The sequence below is a fragment of the Anser cygnoides genome, chromosome 2 (assembly GCF_040182565.1).
Source record: "Anser cygnoides isolate HZ-2024a breed goose chromosome 2, Taihu_goose_T2T_genome, whole genome shotgun sequence".
In the NCBI taxonomy this organism is placed as follows: Eukaryota; Metazoa; Chordata; class Aves; order Anseriformes; family Anatidae; genus Anser; species Anser cygnoides.
This window is the reverse complement of record NC_089874.1, coordinates 137511222-137528570: the sequence shown is the minus strand read 5'-3', so window position 1 is coordinate 137528570 and position 17349 is coordinate 137511222. Positions and strand designations below refer to the sequence as shown.

The 17349-nt window shown below is 40.4% G+C and overlaps 1 protein-coding gene across 5 annotated transcripts in view; it reads right to left on the bottom strand.

The window, feature by feature from the left end:
* Window positions 1-2173: 2173 nt before the first annotated feature.
* Window positions 2174-17349, bottom strand: part of NECAB1 (N-terminal EF-hand calcium binding protein 1) — a 61946-nt gene continuing 46770 nt past the window's right edge. The window contains exons 6-13 of one of the 5 annotated variants that reach the window (XM_066990582.1): window positions 16174-16310; window positions 14140-14252; window positions 12719-12795; window positions 10154-10207; window positions 8528-8640; window positions 6354-6431; window positions 5239-5330; window positions 2174-2644 (exon numbers count right to left, since the gene is read on the bottom strand). In XM_066990582.1, the coding sequence (XP_066846683.1) occupies window positions 2547-2644; window positions 5239-5330; window positions 6354-6431; window positions 8528-8640; window positions 10154-10207; window positions 12719-12795; window positions 14140-14252; window positions 16174-16310 (762 nt within the window). In that variant the 3' untranslated portion in view covers window positions 2174-2546. The other 4 variants (XM_048075266.2, XM_048075267.2, XM_048075264.2 and 1 more) reach the window with 4 other exon arrangements.

The window sequence follows — 17349 nt, the reverse complement described above, 5'->3', positions numbered from 1 at the left end:
AAAAGGACAAGGATAGGAAATATAATGAAAAAAAGCTCGTTGGTTGAGATAAGGGCAGGGAGATGACTCACCAATTATTGTCACAGGCAAAAGAGCATAGGAAGATTAATGTAATTTACTATGTATTGATAGCATACTAGAACAGTGAGAAGTAAAAGCAATTTCAAAACAACTTCCCCCCCATTCGCCCTCTTCTACGTCTTCCCCACGAGCAGGTGGCACAGGGGAATGGGGAACGGGGGCTGCGGTCAGTCCCTGACGCTTCATCTCCGCTGCTCCTTCACGGTCCCTCTCTGCCCCTGCTCCCCGTGGGGTCCCTCCCACAGGATGCTGTCCTTCCCTAACTGAGCCTGTGGGGGCTGCCCACAGGCAGCAGCTCTTCAAGAACTGCTCCCACACGGCTCCGTACCACGGGGTCCATCCCCCAGGAGCAAACTGCTCCAGCACGGGTCCCCCACGGGCGGCAGCTCCCCCCAGACCCCCTGCTCCTGCGTGGGCTCCTCTCCACGGGCTGCAGCTCCGGCCCGGGGCCTGCTCCTGCGGGGGCTCTCCATGGGCCGCAGCCTCCTCCAGGCCACATCCACCTGCTCCACCGGGGGCTCCTCCACGGGCTGCAGCGTGGAGATCTGCTCCGTGTGGGACCCGTGGGCTGCAGGGGGACAGCCTGCTCCACCAGGGGCCTCCCTCTGCTGTTGCACAGCAGTTTTTTTGTTTTTGTTTTTTCCCCCTTTCTTCAATCTTCTCTCCCAGAGGCCCAAGCAGCATCACTCCCTGGTTTGGTTTGGCTCTGGCCAGCAGCAGGTCCATTTTGGAGCCGTCTTGAGCTGGCTCTGATCTGACCTGGGGCAGCTGCTGGGCTCTGCTCACAGAGGCCACCCCTGCAGCACCGCTGCTACCAGAACCTATCAGGTAAACCTGATAGGGTAAGCAGTGTTACAAAGAATGATTGTTTGTTTGTTTTTAATCACTGGTAGTTTTTTGTAGTCCTGTGGGTCTTTTTCCCCAGTATGCGTTGAAGGCAATTTCTGTCTGTTGCTCTCTCAAAACTCTTAAATGACAGAAACTTTTCAAACTTGTTCTTGTGAATGATTCATTTGAGTGTTAGCAAGCAAATGGAGACTTTCTATTAGGAGGACTTGTGGCCTACTTGAATGTCTTTCTCTCTTCCAGCACCTGTTTGACACGAAGCTCCAAGGAGATAATTTCTTACAACAGAAAAGTAAAACCATGACAAACCTGACTGTACCGTGTTAGTTTTCACTTAACAAATAAGCTTGCAGCAGTATTAGACATCGCTGCATTTCCTTTGTTGCTAGATCAGTAGTGACAAGAAACCATGCAGTACACTGGGCTGACATTATGGCATAGTATATAAGTCAGCCAGACCTTCAGGAAAATGAGTAGTTTTAATTTTACTTTGCTACAGAGGAGAAAGATTTAAACTCATCAATGATCTGTCATTTCAGAGTGTACTGCGGCTATTGGGGTGCCTTTTCAGGATAAGCAAATCTGTTGTTGGATCACATAGTATCTCTGTACGTAAGAGTGTCTGTGTCATTAAAGCAACCAGTGATGGAAAAGAAAGCTGCAGCTGATACTAATTCAGTATGGGAAAGCTTTGGACTCAGAAACATTTACTTTTGCTGCGATGCTGTAAGATTTAAAGCTGAAATTTGGATCAAATGCGCACACTTAAGTTTAAGTGTGTAGCCATCACTCTCTGACACCCACGTTTGCTCAGAGAACCAGGCTGCATTGACTTTGTTGCCCAAGGGTTTGATTCAGTTGCCTAAAGGCAGACATCTATGCCTTGTGAGTCTTGTAGAATAGCTGAAGGAGCACCATGGGGCTGGAGTAAATGACACACAGCCTATAGGAAACTTGTGTCCTTCTCAGCTAAGAGCTGGAGGCAAGGTGGGATTCCCAACCTCGTGCACGAGATGCTTTTGTTTAGGCAATCATTTTTAACTCAGAACACCACTGATAAGATGCCTTGGTTACATGCAAGTACCTAAGTGTGACACCTTTCTGAATTTTGGGCTCAGTCCAGTCCACAGCTTCTAGATTACAGAACCATAGTGCAATGAAGATTGCTTGTTTTTAGTCTAAGTTCCCGAGTTTTAATTGCATGTGTCAGCATGATATCTGAGGTGAAACAAAAATGGAGAAACACTACAGGGAAGAAGATATTTTATTGAATGTGACTTTCGAGTTATTTTTGGGTACTGTTTGTAACCAGGGACTGCTAGATGAGTGGAGAGAGTGGTCTTTTAGTGTGTAGAGCTTGCCAACCTGTCGCGGAGGTGTGAGATTGGCATCTGAGCAGTACACACGCCACCCTGCCCAGGAAGGAAAAGTAAGAAGTGACAGGTACAAAGGGACAACAGCAAGTCTCGTTAGGGAAGAAAACATTTCTGCTTCCAGGATTGTGGTTGTGTATGCTGTAGTAGCAGTTTCTCTAATGACTTCTCAGTGAAATGCTAGTGTTAGGAGCTGATCTAACAGAAGGATTTGCTGAATGCTCAAGACATTAGGTTCAAAGCACATCAGCTGTGACACATTACGTCTGCAGATCCAAAGCAGCCTGGCAGACAGGCACACATTTGCTCTTGCGAGGAAGGGGAGAGAACAGGGGCAATAGGGGCTGTTAAGAGAAAATGGCATTGCCTTGGTTTGTATCAGGCAGTAAATTTCCCGAATGAGTGAAGTTCTGTATTAACACAGAAAGTTGTCCCTACGTTTATTCTCCTAATTAATGACTTACAGCTTCTCTGAAGCATCAGGCATTTATGAAAATATGTGTTCAAGTTTATGCCTGTTTCTTCTGTAAAAGGAGAAAACAACATCATTAAGTAACAATTGTTTATTAATATAAGACTGAAAGTATTCACAAATACTTGGTCACGCCAATCAAGATGCACTTTTCTGTGATAGCTTGTCTGGACTAAATGTACACCGTAAACAGTTTAGCATAGTTGTCTTATTTAAGCTTTTACAATGCATTATTTCACTGAACTAGCCACAGCAACAGAAGGCAATAAACATGTTATTCTCCCCATTTTAAAATGGAAAAGATCGCATCCATAATATTGAGCAGTATCACATGATAAATCTCTAACCTAGCACACCTGTATACTGCTAAATTGATGTTATTGTAATGAAAAACACAACACGACATTACTTGGAGCCACAGCTTCTAGTTGTTGTTGAGGACCCACCACGATGCTGAAAGGGAGAAGAGTTCATTTATTTGTTTCCATAAGCAGTATTTCTTTTTCTACCTCAAGTAAAAATCCTAAATAGCTATAATGTATATGTTGCTGCTGGTTTAAAGAAATGTTCATTATATATGCAACGCTATGAAAACTGTATACTTTCAGGGACAAAACCTCTCCATACAGGGGAAGAATAGATTGGCCTGAAGCGACTTGGTCAATTAACAGGTGTGCAGGTGATTATAATAGGTCATGGTTTCTATTAACTGATAGTAAGCAAATTTCCTTTAGGATCTAATAGTCCTGAAACCACACGTCTTCCTGAGTCATTCTTAGCCAGGTAAGTATTCATTAGGATTAATCAGAGGAGTGAAGACTCAGGTTGTAGCTTTTGTTGAGTCAGATTCAGATTGTGATATAGAACTGGATCAGTTCTTACTTACCCAGATGTGTGAAAAGGCATAGTTGCATCTGACCTAGAGTAAATCTGTTTGTAGAATAGTCTATCTATGTACTCATTGAACAGATTGCTTTGTTTTTTCTTCCTGATTTTACGATGATACCGGTTTACTGTGTCTAAAACTCTTCCATAAAACCCACCTGTAGCATTGCAGCCAGCATTTGTTGCTTCACAAACACATTCTGACTGTCACATACAAATATGTTTTGTATAGCTCATGTATGGGAAATACTTCCCCCCCCCCAAAAAAAACCACACAACAAACAAACAAGCCAGCACAACCACCAAACAAACAAACAAAAATATCCTACAGATATCCACACAGACTTCTACATTATAGATAATCTACAAAACTGTGAAAACAGCCGTGAGCACATCACTCTGCGCTGCGCCACCCCGTAAGGAGCCAAGGTTGGGAGATGGCGTTTCTATGGCAACTGGCAGGATGCAGAGCTGGGGACCGAAATCCTTCTTAGCGGGCAGGGGGGATGCTCTAAGGAGCGTTTTGAATCCAATTTCAGACACTCCTGTATTTAGTCATTTATAAATGGTGGTTACATTTTATTTTGTATTAATCGTATTTTCCCTAGCGGTAAGCAAACCACTCCTGGTCATACCCAGTCTGGTTCTTGGACACAAAGATGTGGGAAAGTGCTGCATTTTTTCCTACAGCCAAGTTTCTCTTAAATCCAGCAATTTCCCACTAAGACATAAGATTTGAAGGGATTCTTGGTTCATTAAGTGCAACCCCTTAGTACTGCAGGAATCCCTGACATAACTGCAGGCTCATGAATTCTGAAAATTTCTTGTCTGCCTTTTTTTTTTTTTTTTAAATATATATATTTAAGGGAGCCTCAGGTATAGGACTAGGTATTTTTATTTTTAATTATGTGGATTTTTATTATTTTCAATTTAGGCTGTAGTCAGACATATTGGAAATCAGGGCCCTGCACTGTCTCTCTTAGCTATCATCTCTCTGAAAAGGAAGATGCTGTGTGCTCATTGGTTTGCATTAGAAATAATAATCTGGAATCTTTAGCACCCTGCTTTTCCAAATTAGGTGGTTTTTTTTCTGTTCCTTTTGTTTTGTTCTGTTTTTCTCACCATGCTTTATGATAGCAGGAAAAATGTACAGTAAATTGGTTACTAAGTATCAATTATTAACAACTAAGGCTCCCTTCTATCACTGTAAATACAATTAAACTGAGTCTTTATCAGGAGACATTTTTTTGCCTGAAAATCTTTAATTGGGTCTATTTACTATTCACAAATAGTATTGGATATTCTAGATGTTTTCTTAAATAGAATGTGCAATTGTAATACTTTGCACTGTATGAAATAAAACATTGTGGGTTTTATTCTTGCTCTTGCATTTTGTCTCTCCACCTAAAATAATAATAATAATAATTTAAAAAAAATTTGTAGTCCCTTTCTCTTCCATATTTTACAAAAGCAGAGCTAACTAAGGGTACTGTTATGCAGTAGACGTGCACAAGGAACACACTAATATAACAGAACTCTTCATATACAATAAATAAAATATTGTGAAAAAACGGTGTTTACCAGGGACTAGCATTGTTGTAATGAGCTCTGGAGTTTCCAAGAAGTCCACGTTACTTCTCTGGAATGTCTTGCTGTAATTCGTTTGAAGGTGGCTAAATCATTGTAAAAATGAGAATATATCAAGTTTTAATGGACTAAATATGCGCACCAGATTGGTTACAATTCATGCCATAAGAGAGGTTTTGTGTTTCAAAACTTAGACAGTGACGACAGTGGGAGAGGAGACCATCTTATAGATAATGCAAGAATATGTCATTCTTGCATGTTATGTTAAATACGTATTTTTTTCTGTACTGTTAACTGTTACTCTAATGCTCACCTCTTGGTTGTGACCCAGTATAGCAGTCCTTATTCCAAATGTGTTGACCTGTGTTACTGGAGTTCTTCGGTCTTTCTGACAGTAAACTTACCTGCCTGGCTGTGCTCAGAAGGGAAGATACTAAGGCTTCTCCATCTGCTTTCAGAACAGTTTCTGCCTACAGATTTAGGACCTTAGGGTTGTTTTTTATTTTTAATATTAGTTATGGAAAATCTTTTTGTCTCCGCTCATTTTCTTAGCTATCTGCCTGCTGCAGGCTAGAAATCAGCTGGTAAGATTTTAGATCACCACAACTTAATCCTTCAGGCCCCAAAGAGACATTTTGGGAATCTGTCTGATGAGATTTTGTGCTGTGGGTTTGGGAGACCTTGGCAGAGCTCCCCATGACTGCTCACATGCTCACGTGTGTTGCAGGGTGGTGATGCACCTCCTCTCTCCTTCGTTGGCCCCCGTTGCATCCTGCGTTATCACCACTGAACTATGCTGAAGTTGTTTCCCTACTCGTCTCTGATCAGCTACTACCCATGTGATGCTGTACCTTTCTCTATACACTTTCAGACTTTTTCAGTCTGGAACTGGCTGCGTCTCTCTGCTGTTTTTGTCTATGACCTACAGTATAATAGAAATTAAAGTTTTTTTTCCTTTTTTTTTTTCCTGAAGTATTATATATTTAGCAAGAGATTGATTAGCAGTAGTTAATTCATATTCAGTTCTTTTACACAATTGCTCTCTAACCTTCAAAACCTTCTCTCTCCCTCTAAACCAAACCAAACGAAACAAAACCCACACAACTTACCTATTCCAGGCATTGCTGTTCTCCCAGAACTCATAGACAATGAAGCGGGAATCATTTGGAAGTTTCTGTATGGAAACACTAGGAAATGGAGGGCAGAACGGATTGAGTCAAGTGTAACAGAGCTATTGCACATATGCATCTTTTCCCACATGCCTTAAGAGTATGAATCAAATACAGGGATTTTTGAAAGAAAACAACAACAAAACAACAATTGAACATTGCATGAATTTTGAGAAGAAAACTGCAAATTATCTGAGCTTTTTTTTTTTTTTAAAAAAAAAGCTATGAGATTTTAAAGGGTGCTTTCATGGCTTTTTATTTATTAACTTTTAATCCCAGTAACTTTTATGATGGACTCATTTATGAAGCTCATTTTTCATATTGCTCCATTAGTTAGTGTCATTTATCCGAAGCAATGCCAATCAGTAATACAGAAAATTAATCAGACTACTGTGGTTCAAAGCAAATCAACTAATACAGCACGTTGCACATAGAGAACAGCTCAAGGATGTTTACAGAGTGACTTGTGCTCCGTCACTGAGGATTTACTTCATGAAAAGTCTGCCCTGTTCTGTGAGAGGTACCCTAGGTGCTTTGGAAGCAAATAGCAGCAGAGCATAAAGACAGGTCGATGTCTTTGGAAGATAAGCTTTGAAAATAATAACTCTTGCTATTATTTACTTGTTTTTATGCTATTCAGGTTATTTATCATGAGTAAAAGGTGACCCATGAAATACTTCTCATCCTCTACACAGAATCATCCTGCTTATTATCCTGAGCATATCAGCTTCGTAACGTGTAGGGTAATTATGCAGTTGGGTACTCAAAGTGGTGTTTAGCTGTATAGCACAAAAAGCATACATATGTATTTCTCTGAGTACCCGAGATTTCTCTGATCTTGCTACTGATGTGCTTGAAAACTGGTCTCTGATTACGTTTAGCACCATAATAGGTAATGAGTTTATAGGACTGACTAGATTTCTCCTGCTATATGCAAAAGTACATTGTAAAATATCAAAAATTATCAAGAACTGTTGGGGAAAAAAAAATCATGTCAAAGGCATAAACTGAAAACCATCCGGTAGGTGGCATTGCAGACTTACCAACTGCCTGTAAACGTAGGAAGGAAAGTTAAGTTTTTGCCATCGTTTGTTACGTTGCATTCTGAAGTGGTGTAAGCTCTGTCCCTGACAGGTCTGCATTACTGCAGCGTTTTGTTGGATGTTCAGAAGGAAAACATTTGTTCTTCCAGGTTACTTTTCTTTTTCTGGTTTGTATGAACACTACTGATATGATCACCGTAAGTGTGATGATCTTGTAGCAATAAGGCTCATAAATTAGGGATGTGGCAGGCAGCCGCTGAAGCCTTTGAATATATAGGAACCATATTGTGTACACACTATAAAAATATCTATTTCATAGTGGTCTACATAGTCATAGTGGTACACATAGTGGTAATGTGTATGTTAGTAGCTTTCTCAAGTCTGTTAAATTTAGAAATTCAGTACAGTGGTGAGTCACTGAAACTTATTCTTAACTCAGTTCTAATGTCTTAGTTCATTCTTAAAGGAACAAAGCAAAAATACACTTTGTTTTAATGAAAATTTTGCTTTTTTATTTTTTTTTTCATTCTTTATTACGAATGATTTTTTATTTTACTTTATTTTTAATGACAACTTAAGGGAAAGATTTTCAAAGCTTCCAAGCAAAGAAGTGGCAAGCAAGTTGCTACGTTGCTCGCTTACCAGGTGAGCACAAATGCTGGATGGCAAATGAGTTTTCCAGTAAATGCGAACACCCTAGGAGCTTCCAGAAGCTGTGAACGGGTGACCTGCAGAGCCTTTAAAAATTTTGTAGTGTATTTGGGGTATCCTGTATGGCGTTGGCAGGGGGGTTGTGCATGGAAGCGGGAATGCATTTTTTTCACACCAAGATTCAATTTTTATTACATTCATTGGATTTTGTGCGACTGCTGATAGTTCACACATCTACTTTGACATCTCTTTCTGATTTTTTGGTGTCTTTGAAAAGTTCTATCTTAATACACATGCATAACCAGCCAGAAAAGAAGATACTACAGGTTCTTCATTAATAATCCGTCTCCGCTTAGAGGTTATTCAAGAAAATAGATTATATACCTGTGTTTGGCCCCAGGACAATAGCATTGTACTTACTGCAAGCAGCCGCCCTGAGCAGAGGCAGACTCCACGTACTGCTTCAGAGCAAGACGGAACTCCTCGATTTCCTCTTCTACTACGGACATTTGACGTTGAACAATCATTATGTGCTGGTGCAAAAAAAAATAAAATAAATAAAAATAAAATATTGCCATATCGTCCTATGAACTCCCTATACTTTAAATGAAAAGTCTAGTGTAAAACAACAGAAAATGGGATCATCGAAGAGAACCCACAGAAGTTCCTTTGACGTTTGCATTCCCTGTTTTAGCTCTAAAATAGAGAAGGAGAATTGCTTGTGGGAGTGGCTTTTACACCTAGACAAAGAAAAGAAACATCCCAAATAAGTGTCCACCCTAGAAAAATTGAGAGTTGTCTGAACCCTGGGTGCCAGGGTTGGAAGAGTGCAAAGCAAACGCTGATCTTTGGGATATCCAGTAAAAAGGTCAACGTGTGGATGAATCTGTACACAGGCAGGTGTGAAGTATAAGATAACAAATTCCCATAACCTGAACTGGATGCAGTGAGATGTTTCATTGAGGTGCTCTTGTAGCCTTTTACATTTCAGACCTCTGACTGAATAATATGCCTAAGGTAGCTCGTGCCAGATGATGAATAGAGAGGTTTTCTTTCTCCACCTTTCTGTAAAAAGGAATAATCTTCATAAACACTAGGCAGTACACAAGACCTATTTATTTTGAACTAGTGTGATTATTATTTGGCTGTCGTAAGTAGTTTACACACTGATTCAGCCACTGAAGCTTGTCAACTTTACTAATGAAGTATGTAAAGAAAGTCCATGTGCTTCCTAATTAGCACATCTTGACCTTTTGCACACATTTTGACTCGTTTCTGCTTTGATTTTCAATACTGTTGTCTCACGGATTTCACAAGCAACCTGTCTAACAATATTGTATAATCTCTTTTGGTTCTGAAATCTCAAAAATATTCAAATACATTAGCGCTCCTATATTCAGGGCTTTGAACCTAACAAAATGCAAATCAAATGCATTTGAAAAAATAAAATAGATGATCCATAAAATTCTTTATTTTATCACAGAGTTACAAAGTTGTGGGGTCTTCTCCTTGGAGCCCTTCAGAAGCCGCCTGGACGTGGTGCTGGGCACCCTGCTCTGGGTGTCCCTGCTTGGGCACGGGTGGCACCGGGTGGCTCCAGAGGGCCCTGCCAGCCTCAGTCACTCTGGGACTTTGTGTTTATTGCTTTATGCTGGATGCTCTCCCGTCTTTCTTGATAAGGTTTCCTATGTCAGATTTGGCAGGAAGGGAGACTGTACTGTATCTGAAATATGTACGTAGTGTTAGATGATCAGGAGCAGAGAAACTAAAACCTCATAGACTCTTTTGCCAAATCTGATAAATCTTGCCAATGATGCCTTTTTCCTTTTAACAGAAGCTGAGTTTTTGTCTGAGTGTATTCTCTGAAAATAATATAAAAAACAGTATAAGATTTTTGCATGGGTATTTTAAATTTTATTGTGTTGCCTCTTACACAATGTATTCTGCTGACTAAAATGGATTCTTTTTCAACAGAGATAAGTTGAGATTGTCATGTTAATACCTGGCATTGAAAATCAAACGTTTATTATCTTGAAGAACACTTACAGATCTTGCATTTTCTTCCAAAACTTCTTCTTCAAATGGCTCAAGCTTTAAGTCCTTTCAGGCAGATAAAAAGAAAAAAAAAAAGTGTAAGTGCAATGCTGCAATACTACAGATGTATTCTGGTCTTAGCTTTTAACAAACTATTCCAATACTTGGCTTCTGTTATATTTCCAGAAATTATAATTCAATTCCTTCTTTATTAGCTGTAAGCCAAACACAAGCATTGCGGAATCTCGTGCTTTTCAGCGGTTAAATTCAACCCAGGCTGTTTGTAAAGTTTATTGTTATTTTATTTTTTTACAATGTTGAGCAGGTAGTTTTTCATTTGTAGCTAATCTGCTTGTTCATAAATGTACGTTGAACTTCATTCAGAGAAGAGCGACATCACATGGACTATGGAGAGGAGCAAGGATGGTAATTTGAAATAAATGTTCAGCTCCTATTAAATCATCAGAAAACTTTATACAGATGAAACTTCTTTAGGTGTGTTGTTTATAAGCAACTACTTTCTAGCATGGAAAATACATTCACAATGTTTCAGGTAAGATTTCTGCTCTGCTGCAGTAGCCTCCGAGGACAGACAGAGCAGCAGCAAACAGATGCCTTAGTGAGGAAGCAGCGTGCTGGCTGAACACACAACTGGATGCGCGCTCGCTCCACGAGTCAGTGATTCATGCAAACACCAGCTAGCAGAGCACACAAAATTAACATTTTTGTACTAGGGACGCACAGTACTCTCTAACCCAGTAACATATGGATGTTCTAGTGCCTGAAACCCCTCCACAACTATTTGCAATAGCAGCTGGAGCAAAAATTAGTGTTAGCAATGCTTCGCTTCTTCTTGCAAACATCTCTTGTGTCACCAAGATAAAAAAAAAAATAAAAAATCAGCCTACAGCTGGATGAGGATTGATTTATCTCGGGTAGCAGGCATTTCACCGGCACAAATTCCGTACTGGCTGCAGAGCCCCCGAGAGGTGTGTGGGTGGAATTGAGATGGACACAGGGACTCCAGCAGCGGCAGCCACACATGAGCTGCTGTGCAGCTGTACCCCTCCTGCAGGCCTTGCATAGAACATCAAGGAGTGGGGGGGAGTGTTAATTGCTCATTTGTCAGCGCAGGCACCTCAGATAGTCCCTGAGGGAAAATGCGTATTCCTGTGGTTCTCCTATTTTTTCAATGCAAACTTTTTCTAGGGAAGGTTATGGAAAAAAGAAGCAAGGAATGACTCAAGTTGTACTGCAAACTGTCTCTTAAGATAGCAAGATTATATTTTTTTTGGTATAACTTTAGAACTTGAGGGAAAGAGATGACTTATGAGACATATTCATGGTTAAGTTCACGTTTGACAGAAGACAGATTGAGTTAGACAGCACTAAATCAGCCTTTCACTAGGCAGTTTTCCTTGCTTTTTCTCCTGCTCTTCTTTATCCCCCCCCAAACAAACAGGCAAACCCTCACCACACAGAAACATAAACTGACTTTTAAAACCTAAGATAGCAACAAATATGAGTGAAAACAAAATAAATAGACATTTTCTGTACAGACTAACGCTACTCATCCTTTTACAAGCCATTGGAAGCCTTGGTATCATTGGATCAGAGGCAGGTCATTGCCAGAGTTTCCAGCATAAGTAAATGCAACAATATCCTCCCGTCATACAGAAATGTGATTTCAGATGTTTATAAATAGTTGGGTCCATGGTGATGTAAATGGTGTGTGAAAGGCTGTCAGTAGTCCGCCTGTGGTGTATTCCTTGTGGTGTACTCAGTTTCTCATGGTGGGGCTTGTGGATGGGGAACAAGTAGTTATAAAAATGACCAGTAATATTTTTTTCAGAATTTTTTAGAATTTTGATTAAATTAATCAGAAAAACTTTGCCTATGGAGTTGGATTGAGTTTGAGGAAGGAAAAGCATGCACAAAACCCAAACTTTTGGCTCAAAATTTATGTTTTTCTTCTTTTTTTCATTTGAAGTTATGCTTCCATTTTCAAGTTGTTATGTGTTTCATAGGAAGGGTTAAAATACCTCAAAGCAAAATAAAATGCTTATTTTTTAATTTGCCATTTTGTTTTGTCATAACGAGTTATTTTTGTTTTTATCCAGAAAATCAAAGAATTAGTTAATCTCGTAGCTTTACATGGAGCCTGAGCTTTATCTATTATTTTAGCCATTTTTTTCCAAACCGTGTTACACAGGTGACAACCTTAACTATCCCAGGATGCTGTTTTTTTGTATTATTACTGTTATGTGCATGGAGTGTGCTTTGTGTACATACAGTATGTGCACATACAGCATTAAAGACGCTTGACAATTTGTCAGCTCCAAAAATAAGTGCTGTAAATATTTAGTAGATTGTGCTCTCATGAAACAGGAATGAAAAAGGTAAAAGGAAAATGTAGGCACATAATGAGTGTTAGCTCACTTAGGCGGTGTTGAAGTTTCAGGCATTATTGATTGGGAAGATTGTCACTGGGATGTTGATGAGCATTTGTGGTTTCAGGATCGCATCATAAATCTTTACTGAGAGTGAGAGAACAACCAGAAGAACAGAAATGCACACCTTCTTTTCCAGCCTGTCAATCAGCTTCTGGAGTCTGTTTATCTGGGTCATCCACTGGCTGTCTTCCTCAGTCCAGCCTTTGGAAAACATAAATAATGAAGAGTAAAATGTTACTAAATGCTGGAACATAGTATATTTATTTATTTTGTAGAAATGTTTAACTTAGCTTGCAAATTATTTTTCTTCTGAAAAGAATGTGCTGCCATTACTTCAATGTTCATTTTGGAGTAACTAAGGTAAAGCATGATTTTGTCTGTATGAATGATTTTCTTTCTTCTTAAGATACTGTAGAAATCCAACACAGAAAGAAAACTACATGCTGATGTTACCCTGGGCTGATGTTTCCCTGGGCTGAATCAGGCAAAGTACCATCAGCAGGTGATCCTGCCCCTCTGCTCAGCACTGGTGAGGCCACACCTGGAGGACTGTCCAGTTCTGGGGCCTCCAGTACAAGAGAGACCTCGACATACTGGAGAGAGTCCAGCAAAGGGCCGCGAAGATGATGAAGGGCCTGGAGCAGCTCTCCTAGAAGGAAAGGGGCTGGGACTGCTCAGCCTGGAGAAGAGGAGGCTCAGGGGATCTCATCACTGCCTGTAAATCCCTGAGGGGAGGGTGCAGGGAGGACGGAGCCAGGCTGTGTCTGGTGGTGCCCAGTGCCAGGACACAAACTCCCTGGCACAAACTGGCCCCCAGGAGGCTCCCCCTGAGCACCAGGAGCCCTTCTGTGCTGTGCGGGTGACGGAGCCCTGGCACAGGCTGCCCAGAGGCTGTGGGGTCTCCTCCTTGGAGCCCTTCAGAAGCCGCCTGGACGTGGTGCTGGGCACCCTGCTCTGGGTGTCCCTGCTTGGGCGCGGGTGGCACCGGGTGGCTCCAGAGGGCCCTGCCGGCCTCAGCCACTCTGGGAGTCTGTGATTACTTTCAAATACATCCCACAGATGCCATATCAGATTTTTTTTGTATAACCTTTAACAATTTAATAAATGAAATAATTCTTTTCCTTCAGATTTTGTATTTTCCTTTTCTGTTTTTTGTTTGTTCCCCTCAGCTGGGATGTAAGTCATCCCATGAGAATTTGCTTCTGTGTAAGTTATGTCCTCACTTTTTCATTCTTATCTACAGGCTATAAATATTACGGAAGAAATGCTGGCTCAACCAACAGTCCCAAAACAATATCCCAGTTTGGCCCATATTTACATACATATATATTTTTTTGGTTCAGATCTTTGGCTACATATTTATTTTCCCTACAGTTTGAGCTAATATTTCCTGTATTAAACTGAAGGTTGATTTCTGACAGTAAAGTACCTGAATGAGTTCACACATCTATATTAAAGCTTTAAGAGGAAGACAAACATATATTTTTCTCTGTGTGTATGTTTACGCATATGTTTTGTATATATCTAAAATGTGACATGCCTTACCTGTGTTAAAATGAGGGCTGTTTGGCGATAGGCTGTTGTTCCTTTGCAGCCTTCGAGCTGAACGTTTTCCTGGCCACTGAACTGAGAGCACCTCTGGTTTTGTTGGACCTTGTCTACACAGAAACACAGGACAGTTCATAAGTTAATGCATGTGCGAGAGCATGTCTCCTCTTTTTGTTTTCACAAGCATGTTTTAATGTCCTTGTATCTGCCCCTTTAAATTAAAAAAGGACACAGACCTACTGAGACTACTGAATTCTTTTCCAGATTTTCACTACAAATAATCACTTGTGCTTTTAGTGTCTTCAGTGACTAGACTAGATTGCTAGTCATTAAAGAATGAAAAAAAAAAAAAAAAGGAAAGTTAAGATGTCATAAACCTATCTTTTAGGGAAGGAAAACTCGAGGTCTGCCACAGTGATGTGGATCTGCCCTAGCCTGAGGAGCCAGTCCCACAGTGTCTTGTGGTTCACAGGAGTTTTCTTTCACCTCTGCAGAGGAACTGGGATCATAAGAGGAGCTGAAAGTGAGGGATGAACTTTAAATTGAGAAGATTTAACTATATTAAGGAGATATTTTAGGATGGAACTTGCTGCAGCACACAAACAGGATAAAATCTCTTAACTTTAAGCCAAATTATGGCAGTTTCCCAGCATGAAGACTCTCAGACATTTTGCCCCTCAGTTAAGTTAAGCATAATTAAAGATGATTTTACAAAAGGTCTCAGGCATCTGCAGTAGAAACTAACCCAGTTTTCTCCAAAATAGCTGTAGTTAAAGCGCTGAGTCTGTCTGGCGTTTCTATTGCTACCTCAGAAAATGGGGAAGATTATATTTGGCTCAAAAGTATCACAGCTCCTTATTCTATACACCAAGTTAGTGGGTCGAGTTACAAAGATACTTCCCACACTTTTTTCTAGATACTTTTTCTACAGGGGCTATCCTAAAAGGCAAGTCAGAGAAGAAGCCTGTGATTACTGCAGAGGATGGTTTAGAGCATCCAAGTTAAGCTCCAGCTCTGAACTGGCCATTAGAGACTTCTTTCTCTCCCACTAATTGTGTGGGGAGCCTAAAAAGAAGTATACATGAATATATGGGTACTTATACTGTGCATACCCTGTACACCCTCATCCTCCAAAACCTGCTTGATCCTGTGGTCAAGCTGCCAGCACAAAACCCCACCCAGCATGTTGTCCATGTACTTCAGGAACTTCATATCCAACAGCAAAGCAATCAAGAAAATGACGTTTCCAAGAAAAAGCATGAAAAAGCAATGTGTTTTGAAACATACGAAGCACTGAGATCTTTGCCCATGAAAAAACAGTTTGTACTTTGCTTTCCCTATCATCTTAAACAGTAACATACCAAGGAAAACAAATCCGTGAAGCCAAGTTCCTTTTCAAAAATATTTTGATCCTTGATCCTACAAATTCTCATCTATGAGGTGATGCTATTAAATTCAGATAAACCTGGGTATAGATTGCCCAGGTGATGGAGAGTTTATAGATTTAGGTGTAAACCAATACTGTGGGCCCCATTTTACAGCAAGAAGCTGTAACAAGCAACTCCCTGGCTGTTTCTCAATCTTGGGACTGTTGTGCAACCAGGAATGAAAAAACAAACAAACAAACAAAAAAAGACATAAAGCTGGAAGAAGCAAACAAGGAGGCAGTCGATGTTGGTAATTTCAGACCTCTTCACCTTGCATTGCTCTGGCTTCTGCATTTGATATTAAATAGTCAATGGGTTTTATAAGAAGTCAAAGGAGCAGAGACTAGGATGCAACAAAATGATCTCACTCTCAGCAGTTCCTCAGCCCTACATGCAGCTCAACATAGGATCAGAGTGGAAACTGCCTGGATTCAATTTGAGGAAAATTCCTATTACTATCAATGAGCTCCATTGCAGAATAAAAAATATATCCTTATTTCTCCGGTGATTCCCTACATCAGGGTGCTGAATGAAACATCAAATGGTCTCGGAGGTCGGTGGTGACCCCACTCACTCCTCATGCCCGTCACTGCAGTTTGCTGACCTTTCCTGCCGAGTCTGCTCCTCCGTGGTCTCCATGGCACACTCCAGGGAGGTCTGGAGGGACTGAAGCTGGTTCAGTGTCTCCTTCAGAAGAAAACGAGTCACAAACTGCTCCAAATTAGAAGCTTCCTGATAGTCCTAAAAATTGAATTAAAAAAAAAAAAAAAAGGAAAAAGAAAAGGTAAGGATCTGCCTATTGTGTTAGAAATGTGAGAGGGAAGATTCGGGTTTAGTTCAGAAAGGAAGCAGCTGGATGTTTTGGTGCTTATACATGCAAACTGCACAGGCAACCTGTATGCTTATGGATGAAAGGACCTCTGAATTTCCAGGTATGGACGCTGAACCCACCCAAGCTCAGAGAGGCCCAGGTACACACTTCTACAACATCGTTTCTAATAAAAAAAAAAAAATCCACCTTTTCTTACATTTCCTAACTCCAGTTGATTGCAATACCACATTACTTCTTAAGTACGAAAAAAAACAAGATACGATTGACAGCTATAGAAGTGAATTTAAAATTTTTGTTCACATCGACTCTTGTGAAAAGACATTTATCTAGTCTAGTGGCCTGTCCCTCTCCCATGGATTACGGGAAGAGGCTTTGAGCAGGACACGTGTTGAGGGATGCTGCCTTGAAAAGCACCAGCAGTTTGGCTCAAGGACTGCCAGTGCCAGAAATAGTGCCTTTTGAATGCTGCAGTCCTTGACGGACTTTTGTTCCTGTAATTTGCTTAATTATTTTTGAAACTGTATATCTACATATTTCCTAATTATATGAAATGTGTCTAAGTGTTCTTTCAGTTGAAACTTGCTTATTATTGTACCTATATTTATCAGTCTATAATGTTTCTTTGAACAATTACATTTTCAATATATTTAATGTATTCAAAAATATTTGTGCCTATTTTGCTTAGATAATTACAGAGATTTTGCCGTTGTAATCATTCTTTGATAGAAACATTTTATTTCTGGTAGAACTAAGTGGTTCAGACCAGTCTCTGACTTAAAGCCCTTGCACCTCTTTCCCCAGGTTCCTTGTATCCATGATTTCCTTCCCAATTCCCTTCCCAATTCCCTTCCCTTCCCAATTCCCTTCCCAATTCCCTTCCCAATTCCCTTCCCAATTCCCTTCCCAATTCCCTTCCCTTCCCTTCCCTTCCCTTCCCTTCCCTTCCCT